General features: G+C 36.4%; 1 protein-coding gene across 2 annotated transcripts in view; it reads right to left on the reverse strand.

Moving 5' to 3' along the window:
- The window catches only part of ACAP2 (ArfGAP with coiled-coil, ankyrin repeat and PH domains 2), a 63,898-nt gene that overhangs the window by 11,311 nt on the left and 38,346 nt on the right, over window positions 1–14,241 (reverse strand). For both annotated transcript variants that reach the window (XM_083868301.1, XM_083868302.1), the window contains exons 10-17: window positions 13,727–13,839; window positions 7,103–7,154; window positions 5,628–5,728; window positions 4,330–4,435; window positions 3,712–3,920; window positions 3,427–3,496; window positions 2,111–2,205; window positions 617–801 (exon numbers count right to left, since the gene is read on the reverse strand). In XM_083868301.1, the coding sequence (XP_083724427.1) occupies window positions 617–801; window positions 2,111–2,205; window positions 3,427–3,496; window positions 3,712–3,920; window positions 4,330–4,435; window positions 5,628–5,728; window positions 7,103–7,154; window positions 13,727–13,839 (931 nt within the window). The remainder of the gene's footprint in view (window positions 1–616; window positions 802–2,110; window positions 2,206–3,426; window positions 3,497–3,711; window positions 3,921–4,329; window positions 4,436–5,627; window positions 5,729–7,102; window positions 7,155–13,726; window positions 13,840–14,241) is intronic.

A 14,241-nucleotide genomic window follows, 5' to 3' on the forward strand; every position in this document is an offset into this window, starting at 1 on the left:
AAAGATAACTAGAAATTAAAAAAAAAAAATCAGGATAAGTAAAAAAGCTTAAATTATTTCATGAGAATAATAAGCAATGCAGCAGCCTGGAGACAACAGATTGAAGCAGGGAGATGGCCACAACACACAATGGATCACTAGTGCAAATACTGAACACGCCACAGCTGTAGTACTTACTACTACGGAGTTTTGAAGAGGTATCAAAGTAGGAGAAGAGTGAATCAAGTTCATCAGGACAGAACAGAGACTCCCGCCTCGCCTCGTCGCTACTTACAGCAACCGCTGGGACATGCAGGTTAGCAAAGCACAAAGCAGGCAGTAAGGAGGGGACGGGGCAGGAAAGAACGTTATTGGAAAAATCAAGAAGGACGAAAACACGGAGGAGAGAAGGTGGTTAATATGATTCTGAATTATAAGCATCCCCATTCCAAATCTTTCCCCATGTAAAAATGCACATCTCTGAAGAAGTCTTTTCTCCCCTACGCTCTACACTAGGCTACAACACATTAATAAACAGATTCCAAATTCTCTGCACGAGGCAGAAGTCAATTATTATAAAAATGTTACCTTAAAAAGAAGATGGGTAATGTAGCTAAGGAGAGAAGTGTGTAAATACCTTTTTGGGATGCTGCCCCTTGTTCCCCTGCCAAAAGGGATTTTTCAGGGCCACTGTGCCTTTTCTCTTCCTGACTTGGAGGCAAAACTTTTGTTCCAGGCTCAGGCAGAGGTACTGATGCAGCTTGCTTCTCTACAAACTTTCTTTCCACATATTTTGCTCTGATGTATGCCTCCTTCTCCTGCCTGTCATATACAAAATCCCTGGAGTTAGTAAGCTAATATTTTAGTATTTTCATGTATTAAAAGAATGCTTATTTTGTACTAAAGTCAGTAACCAAAATTGGCATTGTATATAAGACACACTTATAGCACATTTTCAGGAAGATGCAAAGCACACTGTCACTTTCTGGATTCTTGATGAAATTTTGCATAAGGCTCAGAAGAAAGTAATTTTGTTAAGTGCACAAACATGTATTTACTTTCAGACAGAGACTTTGGAAAGTGGTATGTGGAAGAAATAAGCATTAGTTACTCTGTGTTACCTGTATTAAACCTTCATACATGTTTACCTTGTTAATAATCTATTAATAAACATATATTTAGTTTCTTATATAAATATAAATTGTGACATTTGTTATGGGAACATTAAGATTAGACAAGAAAACAGTAACAAGCCTTAGGTAGGCACAGCCATCAGTTCCATATCACATACTAAAGTATTTTTCCTTGTAGCCTGAGGTTATCAGCTTAAGACACAACAGCAGTTGTCTATCAGTGCCAAACTGATAAAAGGGGCTATAAGTATTGCATTGAAACTGCTAAAAAGCAATTACCACTAGAAGGAATATCTAACAAATCTCCTACCTTGTTTATATTATCATCACTGTCTCCAAATTCCCAACACTTCACAAAATGCAGTTTCTATACTATAAAACTGCTGGGCAGCAAGCAGCACAGAATTGGAAAGGTAGTAAAAAAGAAGTTTTAAGAGACATCCTCTACAGCAGCACAAAGCATTGGGAATACACTTTCAAACACAGATTAGCATCAGAGAAATAGAAGACAGCAGTACAATGATTTGAAGGCTGCTGTAAAGCAGAAGGGCACATGTACAGTGTAGGTAGGAAGATGAGAACATTGTGAGGATCAGGGAACAAAAGTCAAATGGAAGAACAAAGCCACTGTAAACAAAAGGAACAGGCACAGGCTCCTTCCAGGAGCACTCACACACCAGTACAGCTGGCTGAGCCAGTTCCCAGCAGAGAGGAAACAAAATCCACATGTCCACAGTGATGCTCTAGAGCTGCCATCAAAAGGAGGGAGTGAGATCACAAAAGAACAAATGAACAGGAGAAGCAGAAAGGGACCAACAGAAGGAAGACCCAAGAAAGAGAGAGAGTGAGAAAAGGGAGAGAGCAAGACATACTGGTGATACAGGGAAATGAGGACACTAAAGGAGTGTAACACAATTAAGTGGTAGCATCTTTTACAGGTGGAGGCTGAAGGAAGCAACAATAAAAGGAAGCAACAGGTACTGCTGGTAAAATACTACCTTTGACTTCCAGATTGTGGCTTCTTTACTCCCACTTTTTCCAACTTCGCTTCATATATTCTATTTATAACATCATTTCCCAATTCACACATAAGCTATAAAGCAAAATAAATAAATTCAAATATAGTTGCAAAAAACTTTACCTATTCAGTTCTTAATCTCACTCAGTCTCTATTTTACAACTTAGTGTTTTCACTGGTAAAAGTACACTTATAGAAATAAGCACGGGTTTGTATGATATTAATGAAACAATGAGTGAATAGAGACACTAAATTCTGAGTAAGATAACAAAAAAAAAAAAAAGTCACTTTTAAAGTGCCTGAGAAAACAACCACCAGAATGGTACCTGTAGGCCTCATTAACAAAGATGCTTTTTTCTACCAGCTTTGCCACAAGCTGTTCTTACCCCATCAGCAAGAGACAATTCTATCAATTGTATTCCACCTTACCCAATGGACATTTTTGCCAAACCATAATCTGATTCAACTATAGAAAAAGAACAAAGACAAAAGCCTACTTAAGCAGAATTTAACCCTATAGATTGCAATGAACAGACTTCTTATTTCTAATACCAGGTAGAATACTTAGTTCTGGTGTTTACATGACTATTTTGTTTGAAGTGGGCATTGAGGGTTGGTTAGTTGTTTTCTCAGCGTGAACATATTGATAAAAAAATTATTTAACCACAAAGCACATTGTCTTTTGATTGTTCAGAATAGAGAAGCAATTCCTAAGTGCCAGAACTTCATAGCTGGAAGCAAATGCTTTACACAAGTTATACAGATGCACACATGGATCAACACATAAGTTCCTACTTCAGGACTTCAGTGTCACATAATTTTTACAACCATGGTTCAAGCTAGAAATTTGGCACACAAATAGCATACAACAACAGTTGCATGAGTATTCTCTATAGGCCAGAAGCATCCCACTTGTAAGAGCTGATATTCGAGTATGATCATGCTTTAGGCTGATATATCACTTCCAAAATTTTCAGCCCACTGAAAGACGTTATTGCTTTGTAAACAGATTTGCCTTTTTAGATGTTGAAAGTATCAGAAGAAACTTGCTAGTCAGAGTTCACTCGGGAAACTGAAGGTGTTGTAAGTTGTTCTGAATTGCAAGTTTGTAGCACAAATTGAGTATAAGAAAGTGTCAATTAAAATAAACCAACACACAACTATAAACATTTTCTGCTCAAAACTGCAAGACACACACTGGGTACAAATGTATTTCCTGTATTCAACTTTCTGATGCAGAGGCTTTAGAACAACAATCTAAGTACCAAATAGAAACCTGTTTGAAAAATACTATACCTTTAGTAGTTCAGGTTCCCATGAATCCAACGTTAAAGATCTTACTTTTGAAAAGTGGACTCCCAAGCTCCTAAACAACATGAAAAAAACACTAACCTGTAACTACATGTTTTATCTTAGCTCAGACAGATTACCATTAATTTATGCAAATAAAGCAGTTACCTTAATTCTATTTACAAACAAGAGTCTCTAATTTTCTTTCAATATACCTTTGAAAAGGCAACCACCACCCTTCCTAATTAAGCCAATGCAGAAATCAAATGCAGTTGTGAGGAGTTCCCCAACCTGTGTATCCCAGAGCACTCGATGCACAATGTGATTCCCAGGTTGATACTGGCCCAACGAGGATCTGCCAAACCACAGTCACAGCAGGCAGCATTACCAGGAATACACTGGACTCGCTGCAGAGCACTCTCTCCTTTCAACAACTTCTCCTTTGTCTCACTCCCAGATTCTAGGCTCCCAGTAGAAGGGGATGATTTCTTTTCCTGTTTCTAAAAGAGAAAAGATACAAACCAATTCACAAACACATGCTAAACTAGAGAAATTAAAGTCTCAGAAATAGTGACTGTGCACTAAAACCAGGAAAAGTCTCTTCTGCCAAGGCCAAGGAAAGCCACAGAACTGAAAAAAAAAATTAGTTTTTAGAAGATATATAAGAATATCCCATGATTTTTAATCACACTACAGAAAAATCTCAAAAAACATATAGGCCATAGTAATATTAACATGATGAAGTGAAAGACAGATTAGATAAAATTCACAGCCTTCAAAATTTTATTACATTTCTACTGGAAGACAAAGAATTATTTTTTCCTTCCCTCTCATTAAAAGAGGTTTTATATATTTAAAATTCTCAGGACCTAAGGGTGGGGTTGTTGTTTGGTGGATTGTTAAACTCACCTCAGATTCATCCCCTTTCTCTCTATATGCTGTGGCAATACTGGTCTGAACAGCCTTAATCCACGCCTGCCGCAGCTTTTCCGAGTCAGCCTGAAGCATGCAGCTCCTGTGACAAATCATAAAGGACTCAGAGAAAGTGCCCAAGCAGCTGACATCCAACATTGCTCAGGGGTCTGTTTATATGAAGCAAGTTTCTTGCTATCACAAGTATATTGTTTAGTAGGCATCATCTAATAAACATATTTATTTTAAGATAACAAAGTAGCTGAGACTTTGGGAGCTGCAACCCCCTTATTTCAAAATTATTTGCACGTAACAATTTAGCATGTAATGCTAAGAGATACAGAAATGATTCTTCCAAAAACACTGACAATGGCTTAGCTTCCTATTCCTTTTCTTATTCCAGATTTTTTTTTATATCCTCAAACACATTTTACCCCTGTGACACAAGACACAGGTATCAATCCTCAAAAACACAATTTCATTCATTGACCTCAAGAGAGAGTAATTTTAAAGCTCTGACAAAAAATGAACTACTTTTCTCATCTGCAGTAAAAGAAACATATCATGAAGTATAAAACTGTTCCAACAATTATGGGTTGAAAAGACACAGGCAAGGAAAAGCAAAATGCATGTTACAGTGAACCACAACTGGGGATACAAACATCAGGATGGACAGCAATCTACTCAGAAGAGAAAGGAGTGGAGAGTGAGATAACCTCCAAACTTAAAAGCAAGTTGACCTCATCTCAAAAACTTAAATATGGTCCTATCTCAAAATCACTAATAAGGAATTCATGTCCTGCCCTTGCTATAGCAGGATGCCAGAATTCCCCAAGTACAGCCAATGCACTGCTGGAGCTGAAAAATAATTTTATTTGGTAGTTTCATTTAGTGCATTCTGAAGTATAATTTAACATCAGTGAGACAACAGCTTATTTATGTGCTTCTCTCTCATTGCACCAATCAGAAATGTGGAGAAACTGAGACCTATTTTCTACATTACTAAGCAGCTGATAGTATCAGCTACTACTAAGCCCCAGCAGAGCTCTGCACCACAAGCCATTAATGCAAAAAGCACAAGAATGCATGTTTATTTTAATGCCAAAAGTAAACTAAATACCAGGGACACTTCTCACAGCATCACGTACTTTCAGCCAAAATTTCAGAGAACAGAATTTTTCAGATGCTTTTCCTGTTTTGATCTATCCCAAGAGTAATATTAATCTTTCATTTTAAAACAACTACATGTAATGATTTTTATTTTTAAATAAACATACTCCATCACTTTTCCTTACTTTGTTGGAGAAACCACCTCAAAACAGAAACGTCTTTCTATGTCTTCACAGTGTTTAACTGTGCAGAGCCGCAAGTCTTCAACAACTACTGTGGGATTATCCTAAGAGACAACAGTTAACAAGAAAGTCACAGAAAAAATAATATAGTTGATAATAAGATAATAATTCCATCCTGAATTATTAATCATTGAATTCTATTTGCCTGGTTACACTAATTTTTTTTCCCCATGAAAATAAAATTTGAACTTAGTGGATCTGGAGATACTTAGGTTTATATGTGATATATTTAGATAAATTTTAATGTTTAAGTTATATTCAATGAAATTTTAATTTTCCAGACTTTGGTGAATTTCTTTTTACCTACAATCCAATGTACTGAATAATCAACACCTTAAATTTAAACAACAGTATTCGAACTACAAGGATATTGTAAGAAATGCAATTGACTCACAATTAAATCAGAAAAGTTATACCTAAATCAGCAGTACTTTAAGTGCCAAATAAAAAACACCCCAGAAGGTGAATGCAGTGGTTTTGAAAATTTGATTAAATTCATTAGAATTCCATCCTGAGCTATCAGCATTTTGAAGGTGCAGTTAAAAAAAAGAGCAACAAGAATTCACAAACACAAAACGCCCGACTCAACAGGCTCACACAAACTCAGCTGTGTGTTTCCTTTCCCACCACAGAAATGCAGCCCCTTGATTTGACAGCATCAGATAACCAGGAACAGCCTCTGATCCCAGTCTGTTTGCAGTGAAGAGGAATTAATTGCCACAAGCTCTTTCCTCTTTCCCCCACCATCTCCATACAGTCTCTATTTTTTCTCCAACCTGAAGAACGGCTACATCTCCTTGGTGCAAAAGAAGATCCTAGAACAGCAAACAAAGGAGCAGGGGCCCAAAACTTGACTGAAAAGGCTTCTATGGCTTGGGGCAGACATTGACTTGCTGCTTTAACATAAAAGTGCACTTCTCACCAGCAACAAGGCAGATACTGACTGCTGAACCACTGTGCATTTTCAACACTAAATACATGCACACAGCAGCCATGACTGCTTTGTAACAGAAGCTTTTGTGCCTTTTTTCCCCCAATTGCTGAATTGGATGTGTGAACCAATAAGTAACTGGAGGGAGCAAGTCCTGAAAGAGTTAAACACGACTGCTCAGAGAACAGCACGGAATATTTGACTGCCAGCAAGTGAGCACAAGCCTTTTGGGACCAACAACTTTCAAAGCCCTAACTAGGTTACAAAATCCACAGCAAATAAGGTATGCGCTTGCAATCAGTGCACAGGAATCTCAGAATCTGTCAGTGTAGCTATTAGTCCCATTTTACAAAGAAAGACACTAACTCAGAAAAAAGCAGTAGGTTGTTGAAGATGACACAGGATGCCACATCAGCTGTTTCCCCAATCAATCAGGAAAATCATCACCCAAACCCCAAACTATCCCAAGCCAGTTTTCAATTCCTACCTTAAATTTCTTCTGGTACACAAGTTGGTTATTTTGTATCGAGAACCAGCGCCTATTCAAATGAAGAGACATCCAGAGAATACATAACTGATTTTGCAGTGCTTATTTGACTGAGATGTGCTAAAATATAGTCTACAAAGAGACTGCATAAAAGAATTCAAGACAGTAATGCTGCAGTCAGTTTTGGCAAATATTTCATGAGAATAACAAAAAAAGGGAAAGCAGAGACAAAACAGAATAGGAAGCAAGGTTCGAATAATTTGAGTCCTAAACAAACACATTCATGTTATGACAACATTAGTTAAGCTATCACACAAAACACTTTCATTTCAAAGAACATTTCCTTCTGTATTTTAGCAGCAAGTCACAATTTTAAGTAGTTGTTTGATAACACAAATTCAGATAGTTTGAATAACAAAAATACTTAAACCCATGTAAACTAATCTTGAAATATTTTGGGGAGTAAAACTAACTTACTAAGGCACTAAAAATACTTTGGTGTTGCTATCCCATGCAGGTTTAACATCTTTCTACATTGGGCAGTCTTAAAATTTTTGATCCTGAAATAAAATCACTGCATATAAAAACTAAAAAAACCCAAACCCAGTGAAAACCTTTTAAGCAGGATCCTAACTTAAGGCTCAGCTTTGAAGGAAAATAACAAATAAAAGATTTAATGAAGGCATCCTGTAAAATCCAAAAGATAGCATAATGCTTAAAAACTCCTCTGAACTGTATCTTTCCGTGTCAAACTCACTGTTCACACAGGATACATCTCAGAGAATGGAAAAAATCACTCACATTTTGAAAAAAAATTATCCCTTAACAATGATGTTTTATCAGACTACTGAATGAAAAAAACCGAGTAGACATAACCATGCCTTTCTAGCTCTTCTGGGATGCACAAAATAAAGGCTAAACAATTATCAGTTTAATTTTCACTGACAAAAATGAAGGGAATGTAAAAAACAATTCAATGAAATTTACAGCTTGTTTTGTTCAGGCTTATAATGCAAACCTGTGTTTACCACAGCATCATTTATCTCCAATACCCCACCTTTACCACACATTACTTTTTCCTGCACTACCAGGTAGTTTGAATGGTAACAGTTAACAAAATATTGTGTTGCAACAGATCTTGTTATTCTCTACAGGCTGCTGAACTTCAAACTACGGTTTACTACTATTAGTAACAAGAGGGTCCCATGTATTTATTCGACCACCACAAGCCATTCATAGAAAGAAGTGCACAAAGATGGTTAAGAAAAATTAATATATACAAAAAATGTTAGATCCAAAACAGAAAATATAGTATTTGTTAGAAAGGTTAGTGTGTCTAGACAGATGAGATTCTACCTTTTAACAGTCTTTTCAAATGTTGTGCAGATATGTTTAATTTAAAATGCAACAGGATCTCCTGTCATCCTTGATTTTTTCAATTTATAAACAGCAGTGTTTTTAGTCACTGCTACAGAAAAGGTATCATCTTTACTAGTAAGTATGCCCCAAATATAAGGCAGGTTATTGCTAACATTCATACAAGAAACTTAAAAAAAAAGCAGACTTGAAAAGGAAATAAACTCATGTCTTTTTTTCATGTGCTTTTTTGAACATAACACAGAACGACATGAAAAGCAGTGCCTAAGTGATAAAGGGAGTGGTAAAGGGGAAAAAAAGCAGTTTTGCCCCAAGACAACGAGCAATGGAGCAAACCCCTAATAAGAGTCCTAGGAAGTGCAATTAACTTCATTAATGCAATGCTTCATTTGCTCTACAGCTAAATATTTCATGAGTTACTCTAGTAAACAAGCTCTAATCTCATCAGTTGGATATAAGTGAACACACAAATTGTAACACAAATCTGTGCCATCTTTAAAACCTAGTTTGAAGTTTTGAAAGTTTTTTTTTCCTAGTAGAGAAATTAAATCTGCTAAAGAAAAATTTTCAGTCCAGGCAAAAAGAGTGCAGGTTTTGGTGCTTTTCTAAAAGAAACTTTAACTGAATGAGATCAACAATTTAGAATGTAGGATAACTTGTAGATCACATTTTAGAAGTGGATGTCGGAGTTAATAGATTTTATTTTTGCTTAACAAGATGGAAGTGTCAGGCTGCCCTCTAAGGTGTCAGCACCACAGCAGTTTTATTCAAGCCAAAATCTTGGGAGTTATTTCTCATTAATCAAATACCATCAACAAACTCTACACTTTACTGTACCAAACAGACTGCTGGGAGTCTACACCAGCATCAGCCAGGAACTTCTCTCTACTGAAGGTGCTGCTATAGGGTAACCCACATCTATCAGGTTCTAAAAATAATTTAATATATCTTCAGGCATCATGTGTGCAGTAAGTACTGATTATTTACCAAAGTTTCCTTCTGTCAAAAGCAAGAGAGAAACATGATGAAGTAGAAAATATTCTTGGGAATATTAAAATAGTTAACACTGTCTCACTTCCTGGTAGTTAGAATAGTTGTTCCTATTTAGAAACTGAATGTTCTCCATCATTTATACCTACACAATTCAAGACTCTATTAAATAGGAAACAATGCAAAATTTATAGAAAAAAATTCCAGTTTCTGAGAACTGTGAGTAATACTGAAAAGAAATATGAAATTTGAGTTTTACATAAAAAATGAATTGTGCTTTGTGATTCTCAGAAACAGTTTTCACCTAGTTTCTAGCAGCACACAATTAAAACAGAGTAATTAAGAATGCACAACATTTAAAAGTACATGTCTATTCCCAATGCAGTTGATAAGAAAAAAAAAATCTCATCAACTTCAATTGGAAAAAGGCAAGACATTGATCTTGTTTGAGCTCAGCTCAGAAGTTTGAGTGCAGAAACTTGGCTTTAATTCCTTTTTTAGCTAAAAACTAGCTCAATCTTTCTAAATCTTTTAATGGAGTTGAGCAGCAGTTATACTGGCATCCCAGGCAGAATCCTTCTGTTATTTTCTTAGACTGAGTCACTTATACATCCATTGCAAGTAATCAAAATTAAATGCAGGGTTAATGAAGAGCTTTTTGCGTGCCAAGGAAACATGGGAAGGTATAAAAAGCTGGTTGGTACCTGATGTGATCTGGCTTTTTCCTGTCATGTGAAAAAATGGGGTAGGATTAAAACATAAGGGAAAGGAGGAAAAGGGATGAAAAATGCAAAATGAGCAAAATAAGAAAAGAATTAGCATGATCTGAAAATACAGCAGAATTAAAAAGGAAAACATCTATTGCATCCAATCTAAAACCTACTTGGAACACACAAGCAGTCTGACAAATGTTTTTCTCCCTACACACATTTATTCTTTCTTCATGATATGGACCTATTTTTCATTTGAATTTCTGGGACACAAAACAGCTTTCCAGCTATTGTTCCATAATAAATGCACCTGACTCTAGCTCCTGATGCCTTAAGAAAACTGGTGTACAAAAAGGAGCATCATTTACCAACAGACAGACATACATCCATTGTAAACACAGGTGTCCATACCTGTTACTCTAAGACTTTGCAGTACACGGATATAATTTTGATTCCACTAAACTGTATTATCTGAAATACTTGTGTACATTATATGCTGTCCTTTTAGTCACAACAAAAAGAGATTACAAAAGCTCCATCTCTTTCAAAATACAGCGACACTGAATTGCAAATAGCTCAGGGTTTACTTTGCAGCCTGCTCAAACACTTATTTGTTTCTAAAGCCAGTGCCAAGCAGAACTGTCCTAGGAACAGGAAACTTGATGCAAAAGCCCAGATAATTAAAGTCTTGAGATGATGAAACATGAGCTGCATGTGCCCCAGGAAGAAACTTCATTATGCTAGCAAGACATTCGTTTGGACTGGAAACAGATTTTCATTCACCACACAAGATTTGCCCCCCTTCAAAGGCCTGCATTACAGAGTCTTCTTTTTTTTTTTTTGCCCCCACCAACCAGGCTTTTCCCAGGATAGTACCACTGAGGAGTCCATGGATTTTGTGGACAAAACATACACACAGAAGCATCACATTCCTCTCATCTGCCAGCTGGAATCACACTGCTGTGTCAAATCCAGACAAAACCTATCATACCCCTGCCTCTTCTCTTACATTTTTAGTGCTGGCAAGTATCCGCTAACAGTGGCCATTGCAGTGGTTTTTAGAGCCTTTAATTCACTCTTGAAGGAGTTCTTAAAAAGGTCTAGAACCAACATAAGACCAACTGATACCAGTGGAGGTAAAAGAGAAGCTCCCATTTTAAATACACATTATTACTGACAGTGCATTTAGCAGTCAGCAGGAAGACCAGTGCTGTCACCCTTGGTTGAGAACAGCAGGAAATTCCAGTATTTCTAGGCAAATTCTTCTAGTTTTGTTTCAGCTGGTTGATTTTCCACCCACCTTCCTCAAAGATGGGGATATAACAAAGCAGCTAATCAGTAAGAACACTGAAAGTATCTTGTCTGTCTTGACTTCAGCTCAGAATTCCCTAAAATAAAATACATAATTCTCTAAATGTTTCCTCCTTTGATATTTTGTAAAATTTTACATACAAAACAGTTTAATGCAATGACAAAATCCTTTCTTATACTTTAACTAATGACTGGAGAAACCCTCTAATCTCTAGTATATGATAAACTTCAATCAGCAGTATCTCACCACAGTTGAAACTGTAATATTACACAAATAAAACCTTCCATCACAGGAAACAGACAGTGGAGAATGGCAGTGACCACTTCTGTGCCTACAGCATAGCAAGCAATTACAAATGTATTTAGAAATAAAAATAGCAAAAATACTTCTTTGTTTTTATTAAAACATAGCAAAAACAGGGGGCTAGATTCAGAAATTAAAAACTGTCTTCATTAAGGTCTTAAATGTATATTTTATGTATGATAAAAGTAGTTTAATAGCAATTAGTAATGGCTTGTGAACATGTAAAATACAAAATTTAAATGACTGATTCAATTTCAGAACTGCTTATAGATAGCATATCCAATCCTATTTTTTCCCTAAAAGCATCCAACTAGTCTGTCACAGTGAATAAATTATCAAGAATCTAATACTAAAAAGGTCAAAAGTTTTGCTTTATTGAATGCTCCTGTGATAAACAGAAGAAAAAACTCTAAGTAAATATCAATTATATAATAGAAGTAGGAAGCTTTGCATCATTAATGAGCTGTTTATCTTTGCTCTCTTAAATTATTGCTTGGATATGCTTTTATTATATTTGTTCAAATCTGTAACTTAATCTGAAGGAATGTCATAAAGTATCTTGATTTAATTATAGCTTCTCTTTATTTACTTTGTGTCCATTTAAATTACAAACATACAGAGGTTAGTTTTAATTGAATCCTACTCTCTAATCACTTTAAGCTAAGAGACATGTACAGTATTTCTAGGAATGAAGCCATGTGGAAACACACACTCCTGTCCTGCTCTCTCCCTGCAGAGCAAGGCCTTCCTGCTATTCAGAAGAGGAACCCAGAGACAGAGTCCAAGTTTCACCATCAGTCAATCCAGCAATGTCAAAAGGGACCCTTTCGGCCGCTTGGGAATTCAATAAAGGACAATCTCCTGCCCTATTACTGCAAATTTTCCTCAGTATGCTGACACTAACATTTTACTTCACACCAGGAAGGCGCTTTTGATGCACATCTCCTGTTTTCTCCCTTTACCATCCTTCGTTGCTTCACAGATTTGTCTTGGAGAACTCTAAATTCTGCTCGCATGAAACTAACCCAGAAAGTACATTACAACTGTAGATGAAGAATCAGCCCAAAGCAAAATTCTTTGTACTAGTTGCCCATGACTTGCTGATGTAGATACAGTCTTATTGACACCAGTGGCCCTTGCATCAGCTTGTGGACTCAATTGAAGCGATCCCAATTTCTTACAAGCTTGTGGTGTGCTGAGATGCTCAAGGAAGTATAGAATAAGGAAGAATTGGAAGGGACCACTCACTCAAATGCATTTTCTGTTGTCTAATACACAGCAAACAGTTTAACAGAAGCACTGCTGAAAAAATAGCAGAACATGGACAATAGAGAGCTCTAGATCACAACAAATTACATTTAAAATTCAAGAATTGCATCCAACTGGTCTGTAAATGCTCAAGCATATATATTTCCTTGATAAAAGCACACACCCTTGGAAATGCAAAAGAAATCCTGTTCAAGAAAAAAATATTTAAATAGTAGTAAAATATACAGTGTTAAAGATATATGCTTAACAATATATTTTGAATTCCCAAAAGGGCCATCAAAATGGGCCATCAAAACTACTAAGCAAAAGTCACTGCACAGGACAGGAATTTTAAAGGATAACAATTACATTGCTTATTTTTTAGGAAAAATAACTTGAGTCCTTGACTGTGTTACTCTGCTTCCAGTGTCTATACTTGTACTTCACTCTGTCTTCTAATACTTTCCTAGCATATGCTTTCACAAGAGAAAGGTTTGCAAACAACTAGGACAGAAAACAAGGAAAAATGGCTTTGAAGTGTCATCTCTAGGTTAACTAACAGTAACCCCAGGGTTCTGTCAAAACTATGGAGTCAGTGAGTTACAGAGATTATGAATCAGATGAGAATTCAGGTTAAAAAAGCAGTATTTTTATAAGCAGCAAATAGAGAGTCTGAATAATTACCTGTTCCAAGTCTTGAAGGCATTGCTGGCTCGCTTGAATAAATAACCTTCCATAACAATGCCATTGGCTGCATCTACATTGTATTCTAGTTTAGTATCATCACTGGAATAATCCTAGTACAAAGGAACAAGAAAAACACACTGCAGGTCAAATGAAACTTCAAACATGAGCAGTACTATTGTCAAAGAGTAAATATCTAGGAATAAGGTTTTGCTTGCAACACTTACTAGTCAAACCATGACTCTCAGCCCCGATGGCTTTTTTTTAAACAAGCAATTTTAGGGAATAAGAATGCTGAAGATTTTTACTTTACCTACAACAAGGGGAATTTCTTGTTCAGGTATTGGTGACCTCTACAGTCAAACAGAGGGCAAATATGGCTGACAGAGTATCTGATGCTTCAACTGCCTGCTCCAATAGTCTCTCATATATTCCCAAGAAAGGGGACAGAAAAGCAGAGGAAAAGAAGCCATGAAAGTGAGGAGTCAAAACTGAAAAACAGTTGCAGCCTGCTG

Source organism: Zosterops lateralis, assembly GCF_965231275.1.
Source record: "Zosterops lateralis genome assembly, chromosome: 10".
NCBI classification, from domain to species: domain Eukaryota; kingdom Metazoa; phylum Chordata; class Aves; order Passeriformes; family Zosteropidae; genus Zosterops; species Zosterops lateralis.